Source organism: Gordionus sp. m RMFG-2023, chromosome 3 (assembly GCF_954871325.1).
Source record: "Gordionus sp. m RMFG-2023 chromosome 3, tfGorSpeb1-WG-v2, whole genome shotgun sequence".
Classification (NCBI taxonomy): Eukaryota; Metazoa; Nematomorpha; class Gordioida; order Chordodea; family Parachordodidae; genus Gordionus; species Gordionus sp. m RMFG-2023.
In genome coordinates this window covers 17770470-17793003 of record NC_088777.1, presented here as the reverse complement: position 1 = coordinate 17793003, position 22534 = coordinate 17770470, and the positions used below count along the sequence as shown (strand labels likewise).

The window sequence follows — 22534 nt, the reverse complement described above, 5'->3', positions numbered from 1 at the left end:
AGATGGATATAAATATTTCACATGATGACATTCATTCATTTACCTTTTAAACCTCATTTTATTAGATTAAAAGGATTTGAGGACATCATCTATTCATCCCAAATGGCGAAGATTTTCCGGTTCATTTTTGGAAGAATATGACTTAACAAATGAAATGGAATTTTGATGTCTATGGTTTCAAATATTCTTAACTCACTCTTTATCATGAATATGGTTATTCAAGACTAAAAAACAGATAAGACTTATATTTTTTTTATAATAATTATTATTAAATTATTATTACATCGGAAAGGGTAAGTTCTACTCATTTAGTTAAACTACAACTGGGTACAAGGTTTGTTGGTATCCTTGAGAAAAAAAAATCGGCATAATTTTATGAAAGGTTGGCCTTCAAAAATTCATGTTCGCTCATTTTGGGCAGGTCTATGATCAACGTGCTAGATAAGATAATAATTCATCAGATGCATTTTTCTCTATTTTACTATTCAAATGCATGCTAATTTTTAAGCACATTTTTTTCAAGCCTTTATTAATCAAATATCGACAATATAACAATATGATTGTTAAAGTAATATATATTTAATATAAATCTTAATTATCGATATATATATATAGTCAGCTGTGATTCTTGGGTGCTATACTAATGGTGATAAAATTAAGCTTACTCCAAATGCATTAAAAATAGATCAACAATTAAACGGGAAGTTGAGCAATTTATTGTCCATGTATATTTTAATAAATGTATCATAATAAATATAAATTTTTAGTACTGGACCCATAAAGTTAAAGAAATCAAAAACATTTTATGGACTATCAGAGGTTATATAAATATTTGAAATTTATATATAATTATTAATTTTAGCAATTACCATGTATTTCTGTAGTTGGAATTGGAGTGGAATCTGCAAGTTATAATTCTCAAGAAATGATAGATGATGCTAAAGAAAATGTCAGATTGGGAATAGGATGTAAATTACAAATAAAAAAGATAATTTTGTTTTTTTTAAATAGGTGGGTGTTGCCATTTAAAAGATCTGGAAATTGCTTCAATAACTGTAGATCCTTGTAATCAAGCTGAAGGTAATGCCTTAGTTCAATTTTAAAAATACAATAATAATTTTTTAATAACCAATTAAATATTTTATTGATAAATACATTTTATCTTATATAATTAAAAACAAATTTATTATATAAATAAAATTATAAAATATATTAGACATAATAGCTGTTATATATTAAGATCTTTAAAAAAAATTAAACAGATGGAGTTTGTATCAAATATATTTTATACCACTCATGTTATAAGTATAATTCATTGGCATAAGATTTAATAATGAGCAAAAAATAATATATTACAAATAATTTATTTGCTAGACAGTTTACCATGCTTAAAATGCCTTATTTGTTTCTTAACTAGTAAATTAAATGGCATTTTAAATGCTCAATTAATTTAACATAAATTATTAGAAGTGCTCTTAACATTGACAATATAAAGCAAAATCATTTTAGAAATAATCAATAATCATATATTTTAACCACTATAAGCTATTACGCATATAACATTATGGGCAAATTAACATTTTATAATAAATTTATGTTTGAAAAATTTGGGGAGAGAGTGTTTAATATTGTTTAAATTTTGCATCCATTATATTTATATCATTTTACTACATGTCATTTATTTTAATATTAAAAAAGAAATATTATCCTTCTTATGAAGTTATCTTTATGAACATTTCAATTCAAAATTTATATCACAAATTATAATAAACAAAAACAAGCCATTTTACTCCTCACTTATGTGCCTTGAGGCAGTAGAAAGCGTGCTAGTATTATAAACTACATTTTCATATCTTATCTTGGCAGTTGAAACATTTTGATTTGAACTGTAACCTCTTCCTATATCAAACCCCTTTTCCCCAGTGGCCTTACCAAAACTGTTTTTTTCCTCCTTTAGTTCTGGTTTATTATTATTATTGTAATATAAATCATAGCCTGTAAAAGTTTTTCCCGAAGTGCTTTGGGGAGATTGATGATAGTAATAATAAGGTGAGTAGGCTGATCTTAGTGAATTCCCTGCCCTTGAGTAAGTATCCCCACTGTATGTGTAAAAAGTTCCGGTTCTTTCTGAATGGCACACTCTATTTGCATTGTTTGTGATTGCACTATTTCCACTGGCATCAATATTGGAGCCATACTTGTATGGATCTTTCTCTATATCACCTCTCGTTAATTTTCCGCTGCTATCTATGTAATCGTCCACATTATCTTCAAAAAATTGCTGACGATCTATTTTTGACCAGGAATAAAAAAATATATTATACCCATATTTAAATTTAATTTAAACCAAAAACTTTAACTTAAATCTAATAACTGATTGTGAATTTAAAAATTGAATAAAATTCTTTAAAATTCAGGACAGAATAATGTAGAACTAAATATATTTAAATATAATGTATGAATAATTTTCTGAGTATAATATAAATGACTAGAGAAGATCAGACGTCCATCCCTAATATGCGCCGTCATCCATGATATGTCTCTGATATGTGTTACGTTTTTAAAAATAATTATGTGATTTGGCTATAAAAAGCTAAATTCTTGTTTAAAAAAATTAATGTGCCTAATCTTCTGAGAAATTTGCACTAATTTATAATATCTACACTAGTGATGTAAATATATAAAAATCACGTCATTACTATTTATAAAAGTAACTAATTAAAGTAGACCACATATTTTGAAAGTAAAGCTGAAATAAACGATCTTACATATTAAAGCTTTGAAAAACAATATTCTATTAAAAATTTAAAAATAAGAATAATCATAAATATAATAATTCTGTGCAATTTATTTGAATTTTGAGATTTCTGTAAATATATATCAAAACTTTCTCGGTATTTAAAAAAAGTAAAATTATAGCATTTATTTTTTAAATTACAGATAACGGCGTTACTTTTACCTTACCATTTTAGAGTAACGCGAAATATAACGTTGCTTTATTATATTTTTTATATTTAATGTAGACCGTCAAATATTTTTGTTGTTTGATATAGATTTTAATTTTAACAATTGTGACTTTTTTTTAAAAATTCTTCACATATACATTCCATAATACATGTTTAAACCGTTACTTTACAATGAATAAATGATTAAATTAATTGGCGAAAATTACCAGAGATCCCTTCCCCCAAAACTATCTCGGTTGTGCTATCTTGTCTAAAGTTGACGATTTATTTATTAAAAAAAGGCACAATCCATTTCAATAAAATTCAAGTCATCATGACCATGGACTACATTATAAAAAAATTTTTTTTATATCGCCTATCAAAATTTTTCCTTTTACCTTTATAAATTAATATCCTATTCTAAAGCTACTATTCATAAAATTATAATTCAAAGTCCTTAGTGGAACATCTATTTAGCATTGGAAAGCAGATTTTAGAAGAAAAAAGAAAGCATTAGATAAAATTATAGAAAATAACATATTTTACAGATAAAAAACCTTATTGATGAAGAATATAAGGCTCAACTAATCCATAAATCCAATATTTTTCGATATTCACATATAACCGGAATTGGTTAAGAGATTAATATTGGCCGAATATAGAAAAATATCATATAGGCACATCTTGTAAAAATTATAGTAAAATATAATATATTATATGTTTTTATAGGATATAGATATTAATAGTGTTGTAAACGAACGCGTTCAGAACGAAGTTCGTTTTTTTAAAAAAAATGATGAACGGCTTTTATTTTTGACGAACTTTGAACGTGAACGCGTTCCTTTTTTATGACGAACGCGTTCGAATTTAACGTCCGTTCAATTTTAAAAATATTTTTTTTATTTATTTGAAAAATTTAATATTTCCGAATTTTTTTAAAAAATGTATTTATATTTTTTAATCGGCTGTGTATTTCCTTTTCACATTTCAATTTTTTTAACACATAGTTTATTAATTTGAATATAATTGTTTATATTTTATATTAATAGATTAGCATAAGCATGGATATTATTATTTAATCCTCATAATCTGATTCTGAAAATCCAAAATCAGATGAATTATCATTACTATGGCCAAATATGATAAATGTTTTACAGTAACATCCTATATTGAAGGAACTAATTCATGCTTACCAAGTAAAATGTAGCCAAAAAGTATTATATTGTCAAAATCTTCAGGTTCCAATTTAAAACGACATTTGATTTTAATATTAATTATTTGATTTTATATGATATAACTAAGTTAAATCATTAAATTTAAAGAAATAATGCATTTAGGATATTTGACCCCAACAATAACGATAGTTATTATAAAATTAAAAAAATTAGTGGCCTCAAATATGGTCAACCATTGATAGACGCCGTGTTAAATGGGATTAATAAAAGGTATTAAACCTATCACTCTCAATTAATTACATATATTTTATTTTTTTAAAGTATTGAACATATATATAAGGATCAATATGTTCTTTCTGCAATTATACATCCAGCATCCAAACTTCAATGGCCATAGATAAAACTTCCACAGAACGAACCTATTAAAATAAACTTATAGCGTTATTGAAAAAAATGCTTTGAAAACCCTAGAGAACTGTTAATTTCTAGATAACCTTTTTTTTGTCGAGAGTAGAGAGTAAATTGGAGGAGGATAACTTATCTCAATTTTTTGCAAATAACAAAACAATATGTTTTTAATTAATTCTCCACGTTAAAAGAGCTGTTTATTAAGTATAATACCGCAATCCCCTCATCTGCCCCTGTAGAACGCGTTTTTAGGCTAATGCCGTATTAACTGCTTTATAATTATATTATCAATCAAAATAATTATTTTTTAACATGGCTAAAATATATTGTATTAAAAAATATAAGTTTATTTATATTAAATTTAATTTAAAAAAAATTTATCATAAAATTTTAAACGAATTTATGAACGTGAACGCGTTCCTTTTTTTTGAACATGAACTTGAACACGCGTTCGATTTTTGTCAATGAACGTTGAACACGAACGCGTTCGATTTTTTTAAAAATGTTTACAGCATTAGATAATAACAATAAAATGTTCATTTCTTTCTCAAATCTCTATTAGCTATAGATTATAAAATAAATATGATTTTTGCAGAAATTGAGGCTTACATTTAAAATGGTGGGTGTCGATCTTGAGCCCATCGATATTGCCTAACTACTCTTGATTTTAGTGTTCGTTAATTATAATAAACTTTAAAACTTCATCATTTTTTGGTGTTACTTTTGGACAAAGTAATTTATTAATTAGTTACTTTTTAAAAAGTAACCTAATAACTCTATTTGGGAAACGCTCTATATTTTGTTCTGAAGGTGGAGATGGAACAGGACTGGACGTTTGATCTTTTTTATAAATTAATTTCATTATATTTTTTAATGTGCATAATTTTATATATATTTTGTAAATAACCCCTTTGTTGTTTATTGTATGATGATCTCAACTGTTGATCAGTGTTGCCCATGATTGGATCAGCTACCCTGGATAATGTAGTGGTGGTAGACCTATAAACGACCACGTCGGGATTTTTATTGTTCTCTGCCTCCTGCAAAGTGGTTGCGGGAGGTGGAGGAAGGTACTTTAGGGAGTTGTAATGAATATTGTGAATGTCTACCTCGCCGTAATGCACTAAATTATTTTGATCGGCGGGTGTATTGATTTTATTAACAATAGCCGAACTCTGTTGATCACCAAGTCGGTGAGTATCTTTCAATGCTATTTCAACATCGTTTGGTTGTCCTTTTTCGTTGGATTTTTTTCTATTCTTGCTCTTTCCTACATCTTTTGATTTTTTAGTAGACCCTAGGATTATAAAAAAAAATAATCTATCTGTTAATAAATAAAAACTATATTTGATGTTTTTTTAAATATTAAAAAAACGGCTACCATCTAAATGTGTTCCACCAAACCAATAGGGAATTCCTAGCCTTTTACCCTTCTTCGTTTCCTCTTCGTTATAAGGTTCCTTTAATTTCCTATCTAAGTTGTTAATAGCATCAAATGGCGGTGATGTATTCTTGACCAATCGGACTTGCATCTTTTCGAGACCATTACTGGATCTCTTAAAAGTGGAGGTTCCTCCTCCCTCCAAATCTTTATTTTCATTTCTAACCTCCGTATCATAAACCATGGGGGTTTCTATAAATTCTTGTAAGTTAGAAAATAAAATTTAGATTAGAAATGTTTATTAGTTATATTATATTATTTTCTCAATTTCCTCCTTGGAAAATTAGCCTCAGAAAAAAGAAACGTGATTATAATGGTTAAAATAAAGGCTCACATAGAAATTTGGTATAATATTACTTAGATTAGTTTTAGCTGACATCAACCCATTACCATTTATTTATAATGTTTACGAGGCATTTAAATGTACCATGTAATCTAAATATCATTTATAAAAAATTTCTGAGTCAACTGTATTTTAAACTTATAATGGGGGTGCGATATCACATTTAATTTTTATAAAAAGTTGCATATAAATTTTTGTTAGATTTGTAATTTTTTTGATCATAATTATTTTCATCTAGAACATATAACTTTATTTCTAATTTTTTTTTCATGGTTGTTTGTCTTTTGTTGGTCACACTTAACATTATATTCCACTTCACAATTTTTGACTCGAACCTGCCCGCTGCCTTGTGACAATTTATTTTCATCTAGGCCCAGCCCAAGTCCCTAATTTTAAAATGCTATGAGAAAAAATCAAATCAAAATATTTACTTTATTCTCTATTTTAAATTTATGCATTAAATTTAAATACTCGGCAATAACTTGTTAAATATTATAAAGAAATGAATAGTATATATCTCCTATCTGCTAATTTTTCTTAAAACTTTTCTTATTTTTAAAAATTAATTTTTAATTGAGATATTCAATCAACCAAAAAAGGAATAGTGTTGTGTTTATATTTTATTGATGTTGTTAGCAATGGCTCGGTGACCCTGCAGGACTCTTAATAAAATTCACTTGTCTACCTATATACCAAACCTCTTTGCGCTGATCGAATTTAATTTACTCTAAAACCTATCATCTATCTCAACATCCACAATTGAAAATATATGCGGTTGATCTTCATTACTATAAAATACCTTATTGTTTTTATTTCAAAGGGTAACTCAATTTATTCAAATATATTTTGTTTTTTGTAACTATTTATGTTATCATTTTCGTTGTCTGCTGCAGCACCGCTAAGCATAGAGATCGCCATAGGAGTTGCCGGGCGAGGTCTGGCGAAATCGGCATCTTCATCTCCTATGTTTATAGTGTCTTGTTGAATTTTTTGTAATTGAGACTGGTAATTTTTTATAAATTAAAGCAAACAATATTTTCAAAAGGTTTATTTTAAATTCATTAAAAACATCTGGCTAGAATTTAAATATAATATAATTTTACAAAGAAATGCTTACAGGTTATCAAATTTATTAGCGATGGGTGCAAAAATCTATCTAACTTGTCCATCATGGTTAGTGTTGTTAACGGGTTCGTTTTAACCAATTTTAAATTTTAGTCAAATAATATTACGCAAGCCTGAATATTCGTTAATAGATGCCCAAACTTTTCTGCCATCTCGAGCGAAATCACAGGCATGTTTAATATTTTTTGGATAAAATATTTCTTTAGCAAAAAACTCCAACAAAACAAAATCGTGAAAAATTCTTATCCAGTTTGCTCTTATCTTAATTACTAATATTGAAAATTGTTTTGAGGAAATTATAAGATGCAAAATGTTGTTTTTAATGTTCGGAGTGTTTAGATTAAAATTAAAGGTATTCCAAACCGGATTATTTAGAAATATTGTGTTCGATTAGAAAGTGTAAAATTACTTTATCCCCTCTATCCGGATTCATATTATCTGCTCTTTGGTATCCTTGCCTTTTCTTGCTTCCCCAGAAAGGGCAAATTCCTGATCTTTTCGATGATCCTTCATTTTGCCTATCAATTTTGATCTTAGAGATTCGGTTATTTTTGCTAACCATGGTAGCTTTCTCACCTTGTCCATTGACTTCGATTTCCCTGCCTACGTCTCTTCCTTCCTCTTTATTATTATCGCAAATGTTCCCACAACATACGTTACGACAAGCGTGGCGAAATTTATCATAAAAAGCCAACAACAAAAACAGGTGTAGGATTGCGTTGAGATATATAAAAGCCTGAAATATTTGGCTTAATACTATTGATTTTACGGTAGGCCCCCCTTCTTGAATCCTGTGCATCCATATTTGTGAGAGCGCAAAGGGAATGAGTAGAAGCGGGGTAAAAAAACACAAAGAAGCCAGCATAAAATTCGATCTTGTTCTAGACCAAAACCTGTGTTTAGCCCGTTTACGTCTGATGATGTCAGGTCCTCCCGCTCCGGGATGTCTCATTAATATTCCCCGTTCCGAAACGTTGTAGTAATCCGAAGAATTATTGTATAACATTCCGTCATCGTATGAGGAACTCGATTCGTAATCCCGATTCATATTATTATTATAATCATCGATAGGGCGCTGGGTCCATTTTTCGTTAGAATTGTTAGCGTTTCTATTGAAATATCGACCATAATGCCCGTTTTTGGGGGTGTTGAAGTGTTGAATCATATCCCTTTTATCATTTACATTCCCCTTCTCATCCGAAGCTTTTATCTCACAATTATTATGAGAGTACTTGGGACATTGATTTATTTTACAATAACTCGAATCGAGGTGGTTAGGCATATAGTTTTCGGCGAGATTTTCGTTGTGGTTATTATTATAATTATAGGCATAATAAGGTGTCGACATATGATGGGGTGGGGGTGGAGGCCTTCTCAGGGGTGTAACAACGGTTCCTATTCCGCTTTCAATGTCGCCTCCGCTCCCCCCTAAATTCCCAGTGCTTGAAGTTTCTATATATCCCGTAGGGGTTACCATAACGTTTGGCTTCAATTTTTGTTATTTTTAAAAATTAATATTAATGTTTTTTTTATTATTAAAAATAATATTTATTTTATATATCATTTAATTGTAATTAGAAGAAAAATAATATTAAATATTTTTTAAGTTATTAAAAAATGCGATTTTATTTTTAAAAATAAATATATATTATTTGCTATAAAAACATTTGATTTGTTACAAGATGATATGTTATTATTAGAATAGTAATTTACAGAAAAGATATTGAAATATTATTATATATTTTATTCTTTTAATTTTTGATATTTCAAATCTTTCGTATAAGACCATTAATTATTATATAAGGAGTAATACAATATTTTCTTAATGCAATCTACAACTCATCATATAAAATTTTTTTTCATAAAAGGAAATTTTAATTAATGATTTTTATTTTATTTCCATTATAACATATATAAACATCGAGGACCAAAACAATTATAAGGATTCAGCATTGCAATACCCTGTAACAAAATACAGTATATCCTTGCAAGCAAAACCTTCTTTTGCATGGAAACATTTTGGATCCATGATATTAAAAACTGACACAAATAATAAGAGAACCAGTGTTGCTACAGATAAAGTCTGTATATGATTGCAAATAGCACTTGATAAAAATGGTGAGGATGAAATTAATTATTCATTTTCAAAATAAATTTGTTGATTATTTTTAAAATATTTGTGAATTTTTTAATTAGTTATCCAATCAAATCTTTTTCAAATAATATCAGCACATCAAACATAATAAAACATTTACTTGAGAAACGGGTCATTCCACGTCAAATCGACCAAAAAAACGCGATTTTCCGATGACCATCTTTAAAATAAACGAAACTTGGCATGATAGTTATTTATTTTGTATATTTTTGTAAATTCTAAATTTTAGAGTGCTAGCTCAACCAAATCTAAAGATATACGCCTTCAAAGTAGAGAATCGCATAATGCGTGATTTCTTAAATCTTGTTTTTCTTAAAAAATACTTAAGATAAAATTACAAATAATATATCATTTTATAGCCCTTAAAATTTTACATTGGAAAATATTAAAAAAAAATCAAAAAATTTTAAGTGTTTTTGTATTTCCGGTAAAAATAAAAAATTAACATTCCTGGGAAGGGATATTTTTTTGGTGTTGATACTCTCTAAAAATGTTTATTACCTTTATATTAAACTATTTAATGAAAAATCTCGATAGCCATTTTTGTTTTTTTAATTTTATTAAAATTTTTATTATTTTTATAAATAAAAAAGGATAATATAGATGGTGTTATGTTAATTTTAATAATAATATAAGGAATGACGTAACATAGGTGGAATTTTTTCTAAAAAAAAGATTAAAAATTCTTGAAAAGATTTTTTTATTGTTTCCAGATTACTTCTATCAACAGACACCCACTGTTTAAAGGATATATGATCTATGTCATTTTGGGCAAATACAACATCTAATTGTTTTTTAATTGAGAATGTGCCTGGACAATAGTTACAATCTCCTAAATAACAAATAGGGAGTGCTGGATTGCATATTGTTTGAGCTAAAATATTTTTACAGTTATGTAATGGATATTCTGGCATAGCTAATAGTTTTGCCAAATTAGCATCTACAAACATAAGCTTAAAATTTTGATGAATTACACAAACACACACACTGTGTGTTCCACTGGCTCCAGCCAGAATACAATTTTTTGGCCGTAAATCTGCAAATTTAGAAAATTCAACTTTAATTATCGGGTACCTCTCTTTAAATCGTTCATATAATTCTTTTAAATTGTTTAAAATTAATCTTTTTGAGACTGCTCTCTTTTCCCCTTGATCATTATGGATTTATAATCTTTTTTCCCGGGCATCGCGCGACTGACTTCATCAGAAGAGTAAAATTTTTCTATAATATTCACGGTTTCCTGATCAATTGTTTGCCCAGGTTTTATATTGGGAGATGACATAAATCCTTTTAATTCTATTAGTTTTTTTAATTTTCTTACCAAGTAATTCGTGGCTTTGAACTCCATCTCAATTTTTTTAGAGGTCCAAGAAGGGGGCAATAATTAAGGAGTTGATATTTTTTTTCCTTAGAAATAATTGGATAATGATGTTTTAAATTTTGAAGAAGTTCGTCATTTTTATTATTTTGTATATCAAACTCAGGAAGGCTGCTTCTTAATATGTTTTGACTTAATGCTTTTGTTATTTTTTTAAGTTTTTCTTGCCGATATTTCTTTTCTTTTTTATTGGGGATTGGCCTATTTCTTCTAGCGATACATTTATTATATCCAAAGTTGAAGTGGATGGGGCTAGTTCGGGCTCTTCATTTTCAGATATATCCTCAATGGATTCCTTATTTATCAAATATAAGCGACATGAGTGACATAATGATTGGCCTATTGTTAATAAACCTTTGGATTTTTTAATCATCTTTGGTGTAATTTAATTTTATATATAATAAAAATAATCACGATATCCAATAATAAAAAAGATATTATATTAGTAAAAAATCCAGAATCCCATAATATAAATAAACTTACCTTTTGTAGATTTTTTGAAATAGACTTATGGCCTTCTCTAATGAATGGATTACTACACAGTGATTTCATTATTACAATTTTTTAAATTTAAAAAAAAATTTTAAGTAAAAAAAGAAATATTTTTTTAACCTTATGTTCTTTTCAATCATGATTGATAATTAAAAATTTAATAGAAAGAAAGGAATGAAAAATAAAATAAGATGATAAAATCTTTAATTTCAAATAATAACGATAGTAGATCCAGAAGTGTGAAATATATACAAATTACGGCCTCAAGAATTTCTATTTAAGCGCAAAATGGATTGCGATAAATAGATATATTTTTATAATAGCTTGAATATAATTTTAAAGTATCTTTATATGGGCCGCTTCCTCATTTATTGCCCCAGGACATCATACTGGTTATACTTAATCGATTTCTTTTGATTTTAATACCGCTATAAAATATATTATTATTAAATATAATATATTATTAATAAATTAGTATAACGCCATATATATTATCCTTTTTTATTTACAAAAATAATAAAAATTTTAATAAAATTAAAAAAACAAAAATGGCTTTCGAGATTTTTCATTAAATAGTTTAATATAAAGGTAATAAACATTTTTAGAGAGTATCAACACCAAAAAAAAATCCCTTCCTAGGAATGTTAATTTTTTATTTTTACCGGAAATACAAAAACACTTAAAATTTTTTAACTTCTTTTCAATATTTTCCAATGTAAAATTTTAAGGGCTATAAAGTGATATATTATTTGTACTTCTATCTTAAGTATTTTTTAAGAAAAACAAGATATAAGAAATCACGCATTACGCGATTCTCTACTTTGAAGGCGTATATCTTTGGATCTGGTTGAGCTGGGGCTCTAAAATTTGGATTTTATTATCATTTACAACATAAATAACTAACATGCCAAGTTTCATTCATTTTTGAGATGGTCGGCCGAATCACTGGTCGATTTGTCATGGAATTACCCAAACATGACCTTATAATGTAAAGAAATATCTAAACAAAATTTAAAATAATATTTCTAACCCATTGTAAAAGATATAACTGGCCCAATTAAAGATAAAAATTGGTTTTGGTAAGGAATTATGTTCTCATATGTTGCAAAGATTTAATGTAATTCTCTTCTATAAATAATACTGGAATGCAAGATATTCTAAAGGTTATTTGAAACATAATTATAATTTTTTTATAGTGCAATCTTAATTTTTATTTTAACTGTTAAAATATCTAATTATTTTATAATAGAATATATAAAACTGATCTCATCCCACATTTAGAATTTTTTAAGGCGTCATTTTTTTATTAACTTTTTATTATGTAGAAATATGGCATTATTTCAGATACAAAAGATTTAACAGATAGAACAACACTTAGCCGGAGTGGATTAGATGATATGTATTTATGAATGATATGTCAATAAAATTTATATAGGTCCAAATTTTTGTGCTATAGATTTTGATATATGGACCTACTAATATAGACGATGAAATTATATTACCTTTACATTTCACGAAATAGATGATAATTTTAATATTATATTTTTTACATTGGCGACACATCATGTCACTCAAAAACATACCGACTATTCTTTCCGAGATAGAAAAAATTGTTAAAAATGAATTTGATTTAGGTCCAAGAAAATTCAAATGGTTACGGATGCAAGACCTAATGTAAAGAAAAGTGTTCGTCTAGGAGAATATGACCATCATTTATGTTTAGGGCATGGATTACACTAGTGATATCCGATGGAATAAAAAAGTTAATAAAATAAATCTCATTAAAAAGTGAGAGAAATTATAGTTGCTTTAAGATTCAACAGTTTTTGAAAAAATGGTGATAATGATCCTTTTTATGAAGATCGTTTTGGGTTAATTAAATGTGCCTACACGTTGGTATAGTATTTTAATAATGCTGGAAAGTGTGAGTGGCAATAACAGAAATCCTATAAATATTCTATTAAATAGAATGGAGAAACCAGAGCTCAAATTATTTAACTTCGATTGGGACTTGGTGCATGAACTTTTCAATTTTCTAAAAACCTTCAAATAAACTGGTGAATTCCGCCCAAAAAGGATTTACTATAAATTTATTCTTATTATTTCGTAGTGAAATTAAAAATCATTTAATCGTAAAAGAATATGATAGCCCTCCCATCGCATCTCTAAATTTGATCATAGATTTCCAATAACTGATCTTCAGTTAGTATTTTAAAATACATAAATTAGTTTTTTTTAAATATTATTTCTCTGTTTTATTTTTTACTTAGGTGTTGGGAGCACTTTTAGATCCTCGTTTCAAAAATAATATTACTACGGTGCAATTTTTATGTCAATACGCTACCTCTCTATTTACATGGACGAATAAGCTGAATGTAAAATAACGGAAGTTGCTTCAGAATTCGATTATCTTAAGTTATTGGCTACCAAACATTCATCTATTCATAACAATAATCTTCGCAACAAGACTATTTGACTAGTCTAGAAAAAGAATTTCATTATTTTAACCTTATAATTCAGAGATAAAAGATGTCTTAGATTTTTGGAAGATAAGAGTATTGGATCTTCCTTTTATTATTAGCTAGAAAGGTCCTGTGCGTTCCAGCTACGAGCACACCCAGCGACCATGTTTTTTCATAGCTGGGCTCACTCTGAGCTCTAAAAGATTATTATTATGCCCTATAAATCTAAATAAAATATTATTTATACATGATAATTATAACTTAATAAAATCGTCAAATTATAGTTTAATAAAGCATAAATTTTATTTTAAAAGTATTTGCAATGAATTTATTTTAATTAAAAAAATTTAAGTTAGAAAAATATTTGAGGCCGTCGCGTCGCCGCCGATTTTTATGGCGGCGTCTAAATTAATTCGCCTCCGCCAACCGATCGTTTTAAAAATGAAACGCCGCGCAGATAATTCTGTTGGTGCACAGGTCTACCTAATTAATAATATAATAATCCGCGCATTTCTTTCTGAAAGTTAAGCTTATGTTTCTTACCCTTATTCCAAATTTTTGGGAGTAATAGCTATTTATATATAATAGATATTTTGATTTTCATTCTATTTATTCATAATAGTTATGAAATTTGATACAGACAAATTATATAGGAAAAAACTAAACTACTTATGAAATATGCATATGTCAAAAATTATAACTTTCAAAATGAAAATTGTAAACCTAAAACTAACTTTTTTTGCAAATATTAATAATATAATTTGCCTATTAAGCTAAAAAATAAAAAGTATTTTAAATATTAGAGAAATAAATTGTAGAATTGGATAATTTTATTTTTACTAGTGCACACTTATACAAAGATAAAATCTCAGATGATATTTATCACATATCGTTTGGCTGTATTTAATAATTTCAAATTCGTTTAGAGATAATTTATATAATTAAAATAACTAAACAAAATAAATTCATATTTTAAGATATCGTAATTTACCAATATTTGAAAATTCGAACAAATTATTCTGTCATGTATATTTTTAAAAAAAACTAATATTTATGAGTCTGTTATTTTCAGACATTTAATAATACGATTTATTCATGTGAATAAATACAAATCAGCTTGGCAAGTCATTTTAGTTACCCATACAAACAATTTGCATTAATTTTATGAAAACATATTTTGAAAAATATTAAATCAATATGGTGGGTTACCAACTGATTAGTATTCAACGAAGCTTTAAAATGCATTTTAATGAATTGAATCGTCATTCTAGGTGAGTATGTCATAAGATATTTTCTAGAAACATAATTTTAGTCGCTAAAATGATTATTCTTCAATTGTTATTATGTCCCAAAAAAGTGATTATAATTTTTAAAAGGTTATAATTTTAGGTTTAACAAAATAAGTTTTTCTTTCTTTAATAACTTCAAGAATGTGACGATATGACTAAGACAGGTTTTAAAATTATGAATGATAAAATAAAAGAATGTCATGAGTCAAAGTTGATGCTTGAAAATTCAAACATTGGTAAGTAATGAATGTTCAATCATTATTGTTGTAGAACCCTGTATATATCTCTTCAATCCAATAAAACTCGGATCGGTGTTATAGGATTCGTTTGAGCCGAAGAATGTTTTTTAAATTTTTATTCGGACAGAATTTGAACCTCAATTGGAATTTTTTATATATTTATAATAATGTCTTATAAATATTCTTTTAACTTATGATTTTCCCGCTAGAAAATCCTATATCTTTAATTTATTATTTAAAGTTCGGATCGGATTCTGATGGATTGGTCTGACAAAAAAATTTCGATAGGGCCGGACTTGATAAAATTTTGATAGGGCCGGATCTGATAAAATAGGTCCTACATGGCCCTATTTAAGATTATAACATATAATGTATGATTACCTCGTCTGAGTCTAATATATAAGGGTGGCGTACTGGTTCAGGTCCTCTAGCTTTCTCGATTTCCTTTAACTCTTTAACCCTTTTTCTAACCCTTCGCCGATCCCGACATATGACATTTGTTAGTAAAGAAGATAGCAGGAATAAAGCCACCAAGGGAATAATTGTTGATACAAGCATAACAAACCAATCATACATTCGGCAATAAAATCTAGATCCATGTACAGTATTTCGCCTAAAAAATAGATTATCATTGTAAGCAGGATGATATCTTTCGAACGCCATCCATATTCTGGGTAGTGAACTGGCTAATCCAAATACATATATCAATGAAACGACTCCCACTGCTCCCCAAGTTCCACATCGCTTTAGCGAAATTCTTCTATCACCGGCCGCGCTCTTATTCCATCTTAAGCAGCGGTCAATTGCTGCAGCGATAAGAATGTATATTGAAATTATCCAAAATGCCTCAGAAAGGGCCATAAAATAAGAATCTAATCGGGCTAGTTTAGCGCTGAGTGAATACCAAATGTTTCGACCAGAACCCAATATATTATTATGTATTTTTTGAGATTGAGTTGCTCTATTTTTATCATTAAATGAATAAACTAGGTTAGTGGGATTTGTAGTTGACAAATAATCCGCTCGTATTAAGGACAAGTCGGAACGTTTACGCGAATAATAATCAGACGAAACACCTCCTCCGCTCCATGTCAAATATTGAAGTATACCAGCGCAAATTAAAAAAAACAGATCCGAAATTGTGTGCGCCCCTAGGTACACGTTAAGAGCCGTCCCCATTTCTCGTTTTCTCCTTCCGAATATGACGGCTGCGATGCCGAGTTTACACATGAAAGCTAGTGCTATGAGGATAGGAATGAGAATGGTGAGTACTCGAGCGCTACCCCCAACCCAAAAGGGTTCGTCATTACATTGCGTGTCGCAGTAGCTCGTTACGCAAGGTTGACTACCTGCCAACACTGGGTTGCAGATATCCTCTGACCCGTAGCAATAAAACTTTTTGAGAATGTTTGACGAGGTGTCACCTAACCACCACGAAGTATTGTCGGCACCATATAAATTTTGTGACAAGGGGTTTCCAGTTTGAATCGTTTTATTGAGGATATCGCCCCTGATCACCGATAAGAGGGATGTGGAAGAGTAGAATGGGCTAGAGTAATAATTTTCAGAAAGTGAGGGTAGTGGAGACCTGTTATGATTGTAATAATCGCTTCCCAAAACTCGTATAGTGCTATTTGCGTTATCGGTAAATTCGTTGAACAAACGAGAGATATTATCTTGCACGTAAGCCTGCCTCGGATCTCTCAAATCGGTGGCATGTATTTCTTTATTGAAAATTTCATTTTCCACTTCATTACCGTTGTCTCTTGGATTTATGAATAAGGGCGTAGTTATTTCTTTAAAGGGGGTTAGCGTGTAATCCTTGATCCTAGATAAAAAATCTGTATAAGCATTAAGATAGTTTTCCTTAAGATTATAATCCTGCTCCACTCTTTCATCTGCCAATGTAGAAAATTTAGGCTTTGTGATGTAATAAACCTTTCTGGTACTTGGAATATTCATTTAGTATTTAAGCATTATGAAATTCTCCGTTTATTATAGTATTATCTATTACCTTGTATGATGTTATAATAATCACATAATTTTCTTATGTCTCCATGCGAAAATGGTAGCCTCTGAATTAATAATTTAAAAAAAATGATAAAATAAGGCATTCATAAATTATCAATTGATTTTATATGATGATTTTGATTTGTGTAATTAGATAAACGATGAATTAACATAAAAATGAGGATAGGTGACTAATAAAAAAAAATAGTTGAAATATATCATCCTTGAACACTTGATTTATCTTTTTCCCCCTATTTTGTCACAAGTGACAATCATTTATTCATAATATTATTTTAGTTTAAAATTAACAGATGAACAAGTTATTTTGTGAAAATTAAAACAAAAGGTTTTAATAAATTAAGTGATTATGCACAAATGAAATACTTTTGAAACTTAATACATTTTTATTTACAATAAATTAAATACCATTTACTTTCCAATTTCCATTCCAAGTAAAAAAGAATTCATGTTCAAATTGTAAAAATAATTTAGATAAAATAATTACATAATTTTTATTATTTTTTTTTATCTCATCACTAAAATAGAGCAGAAAATATAAAATAATATAGCTTTATTGATTTTTTTTTCCAACTTATAAAAAATGTCGTTTTTTAGATTTAAATTGCTATTGATAGTAAAAGCTCAATTACGTATAGAGGGATTAATGTTACTTTATATTAATTTATTGTCGTCGAAATAAATAAAGAAAATTAATTTTTTTTATTTATTAAATCCATGTGGATATAGATCCCATTCCTCCTTGTGGCGATCGTCAAAACCCGGTCTAACTCGTTCCTAAAAAACAAGGAATTAATGAAGGCGAATCCAATATTTGCTCAAATATTATTTAATTATTTATCCTTTTTGAATTTTATAGATTAAGAATTGTCTAACCTACGAATATAGATATTTATGTTTCCAATTCCATCTAAAATTGTAAGGGACTAATTACTTTAAAAAAACACATCATTATCTCAAGAGAGTATTTTCTAAGACTGGTGACATTTCCAAAAGCATAACCACAGTGTTTGCTTTCATAAGATTCATTCATGGATTTCATATGGGATAACTTTTGAGATAAATTAGGGATAGATGTATTATTTTATTCTGCTATCACAAAATTGTATGAAATTTTGGCTATAATGAACTTTTTATTATTAATTATATCAAGTTGAAGTTAAAAAAATTAACGATACAATAACTTCATATTAAGAAAAAAATATTAATTTAATCTATAATAGAAATAAAATTTAAATTCGGGTAATCAAATCATTAGTATATCGAAGATGAACTTAACTATATTCATTTATTGAAATAATCTATCAAATTTAGTATGAAAAGAAATGGGCGTCTAATATTTTCAGAGAAAATTGGTTATCATTTAAAAAAAATATCAATGCCAATTAATCTTGATTTTTTATCTATTCGAGGTTAATGAAAACTTTTGTATTTTAATCATGTTTTAAAGGCTTATGATATGATAAAATAAAACATTAAATTATATGTGCTACCTACAACCGGAATACGATTGAGCCAACTACAATAGCCTATCTAGAGCTTCGTGGGAGGATCACATGTTAATTAAAAAAACTTTAAAATAACGAAAAAAATGGGGCTCGAAATACGCCACTGGTAAACTGACAACAGCTAAACTCAAGATTCACCTGAAACAAATTATTTAATTGGGTGAAATATATTTAAACAGGTAACAAAAGTAAAGAGTAGAATTAAAGGTTGATTCGATTTAGGGTTAATTAAAGGTTTGAAAGATAATTTAATTATTTTTACAAATCTGACAGGTCATGTGATAGTAAATAGACCAATAGAAATTTAAATAAATCAGCTATTGTCATGGCAGTTTCATTGATTTGGACCTTAATCTGAATCATAGGCGTAGCCAGGATTTTTCTAAAAGGGGGGCACGATTAGGTTGGTTTTTCCCCATAAATATTTTATTAAAGGTCTATATAAATGGGCAGTATAAAAATAATATGTTAAGTATTAAAAATTTTTTGGAAAGTTTCTTATTAATTTAGAGAGAATTTTATATAGATGGGCAGTTTAAAAATAATTTGGTACGGGATTTTTTTAGCAAGGCAAGTTTTTAATTTTTTTTGAAGTTGTAAATTAATTTAAAATATTGAGAAATTATGACTAAAATCCAAATCCCTTTGAACGGATAAAAAAATACCTTGATAAACTGGAAATACTGTAGATTTAAATTATTTATATAATCCATTAAGTTATGATTAATTTTCTTATGATATAAAAAGTCATAAAAATTAATGGCTATATTTAATATAGTAACAAAAAACATAAATTAATAAACTATATATCATTTAATTTAATATTTTAATAAAATCACATAAAATTAATTAGAATAGAAATCGATAATATTTATTTCATCAGATGGCGTATTTTTATAAATTAAAATTTTATCAATGAGACGAGATTAGGGCAAGTAAGGATCACCAGATAGGGGTGGGGGTGTTAATATAATTTTAATTTTTGATTCAGCTGATTATGACTTAATGTTTTTAGCGAGTAATCCAATTCCTAACGTCTAACGTTTTTAAGATTAATTTATATGTAAATAATTTACATCATTGGCGTACGCAGCGGGGGGGGCAGGGGGACAAATCCCCCCCCCCCCCCCCCCCCCCCCCCAAAGCCAAAAAATGCAGATGCCGGATATATTATTGAAAAATATTATTGAAAAATATTATTGTTTATATTAATTTATATTTGTTAATATTTATTCCTATCTCATATATATATTTAATTACATTTATTTAACACATTCATCTACTAAGTTATTTTATCAATTAATTTCGATTTCAAGTTTTCCTTGGCGTAATTTACCTATTATTTTCAAATTTTAGTGGCGTATTATTAATTTCTAGTCAAATAATAATTATTTCTGAAATTGTCCAACAGGGTTGCAACCTTGTCCAACTAGATAGAGTATCCGCCATCAAGCAGTAACAGCTTTTATGGAGTTAGAAGAGCCGATTATTAATTCTATTACTGAAATATCACAATGACCTGAAAGAAATATTTCCTCAGAAGCAAGAAAATAATTGGATTCAATACTTATTCCAAATTTTATTTCTCATTAGAATGTATTATTTAATTATACAACTATTTTATGTATTACTTTTCAAAAACATGACATTGACTTGATTAAGAAGATGAGAATAGCGGAGAGCATTTTATCAGAACTCAAGGAAATTAAGGCTAAAGTTGATGAAGAATTTCATATTTTATTGTTGAGTCAAAAGCAGAGCTATACGTGTTTAATATTTGTCTCCCACGACTTATAGCAAGGCAAGCTCATCGTTAAAACATTAATATAGGATCAGTAAAAGAGTATATCTTAATTACAGATACATTTATAACCCAAATAAATGAAATTTTAATTCACCATGCAGCACTTACAAATCTGCAAATATTAATTCCACAAAAGCCTTCCCAACCTTTTTCAGATGGTGATGGAAAAAAAATATTTGTTAGTATCCTATGATGCCTTACTATGTTTATAAGATTAACTAAGGTTGATATAGTCCCAAAATGCTATGGATGCTCTGCATTATTTCAAACACATTTTAGATTAAATTCCCAATGTATTAAAAGGGTTTATAAACTCTTCCCATTAGTAAACTAATGAGAGAACATTCTCTTTTTTAAGAAGAATAACAGAGGCCTGCAGAAGTACCATTTGCAGGACACGGCCCGGATTTTTTTTTAAGATTTTTTACGGCCTGGCCTGGGTTTATTTTTAAAAAATTTCAGGCCCGGCCCGGCATTTTTTAAAAATTTTAAGGCCCGGCCCAGCTTTTTTTAAAATAAAATTTTCAGGCCCGGCTCGGATTTTTTTAAAATAAATTTTATTTATTTTTGATTATAGCTAATAATAACGATTTCAAATATAGGCTGTTTTAAAAAATACAGCCCGGATTGGGTGTTTTTTTAAATAATTCAGGCCCGGCTTGGGTGTTTTTTTGAAAATTTCGGGCCCAACCCGGGTATATTTAAAAAATTAAAATACTCCCCAGCCCGGGGGCCGAGCCTACAGGTCTCTGAAAAACATACTAAGAAGTACAACATCTGAAAGTAGATGGAAATGTTTGAATATTCATAGGCATTTGACGACAAGCAAGGATGAGATAATTGAAAAATTAGCTCAATCACAACGAAGATTGGATTTTACATTGTAAATATATAACATACAAAATGCAATTATTCCTAGGAAAGTTTTTGTGTAAAGGCTCAAAAAAATCAAATTTCTATTTTGAATCATTTAAGTGATTCTTTACATATAATTTTTTTATAATTCACATAAATTTAAAATTGTGTATTAGAAATAGTTATTAGTCCTAATAAATTTATGCTTGATATTTAAAAAAAACAATAATATTTCTTAAAAAATTTTATTATCCCCCCCCCCCCCCTCCAGATCAAATTCCTGCGTACGCGCCTGATTTACATTGCAGTTTACCTAGCCATTTGCAATTTTATAGAACCCATATTAAAATTTAAAAAAGTCAATAAATATTTATATAAAAAAAATTAAAAATGAGGAGCTCTTTTCGAGTCATTTATTTTACATAGAATAAATTTTTAATAAAAACGTGGACAATTTTTTAAAAATAAATGAAATTTTTTGATTTTATAAAATATAATGCCAAATAAATTTTTAACCTATCTTGTCTTGAATGTGGAAAAAAATAAAAATGGGATTTAGTATTGATAACTTCATTATTGCTGAATATTTTTATCGATGAAAAAGCGAGTCGCAAATATTAATAATTTATATTTATATGATAGTGATTTTGTTTTCGAAAATTTATTTATTTAGATATTCTATTTATTTAGATATATAACTATTTGTTCTTTGTATAAAAATTACAGGTAATTAATTTTTCAAATATATACATTATCCTTGGAAAAAAAATATATTTAACAAATTTATTATAATTTATATTTTTTAAAAAATTTATTTATAAACTTTTTTTTGTTTAGAAATAAATGACAAATTAAAAAAATTTAACGTTCAAATTAAAAAAAAAACA

At 27.8% G+C, this 22534-nt stretch overlaps 2 protein-coding genes across 2 annotated transcripts in view; one reads left to right on the top strand and one right to left on the bottom strand.

Moving 5' to 3' along the window:
• The first annotated feature begins 429 nt into the window (after positions 1–429).
• Positions 430–22534, top strand: part of LOC135926263 (cytosol aminopeptidase-like) — a 61168-nt gene continuing 39063 nt past the window's right edge. Inside the window, exons 1-5 of the mRNA XM_065462069.1 lie at positions 430–568; positions 616–725; positions 768–819; positions 863–968; positions 1012–1080. Coding sequence (XP_065318141.1) covers positions 494–568; positions 616–725; positions 768–819; positions 863–968; positions 1012–1080 — 412 coding nt within the window. The 5' untranslated portion in view covers positions 430–493. The remainder of the gene's footprint in view (positions 569–615; positions 726–767; positions 820–862; positions 969–1011; positions 1081–22534) is intronic.
• LOC135926262 (uncharacterized) lies at positions 1359–22361 on the bottom strand. Its single transcript, XM_065462068.1, has 7 exons — positions 22164–22361; positions 15834–17527; positions 7847–8923; positions 7173–7314; positions 5910–6170; positions 5436–5825; positions 1359–2289 (listed from the first exon to the last, which is right to left on the bottom strand). Exons 2-7 carry the CDS (start codon positions 17412–17414, stop codon positions 1787–1789), a joined length of 3954 nt encoding a protein of 1317 aa, XP_065318140.1. The 5' UTR covers positions 17415–17527; positions 22164–22361; the 3' UTR covers positions 1359–1786.

Bases quoted from the DNA above. Each gene is read 5' to 3' on its own strand.
- LOC135926262 (XM_065462068.1), bottom strand. From the start codon at position 17,414: ATGAATATTCCAAGTACCAGAAAGGTTTATTACATCACAAAGCCTAAA. The intron at 7,315-7,846 runs GTAATTTTACAC...AAAAATTACCAG, and splicing joins ATCCGGATAGAGGGGATAAA to TCTCAATTACAAAAAATTCA. The intron at 6,171-7,172 runs GTTACAAAAAAC...CTAACTTACAAG, and splicing joins CGAAAATGATAACATAAATA to AATTTATAGAAACCCCCATG.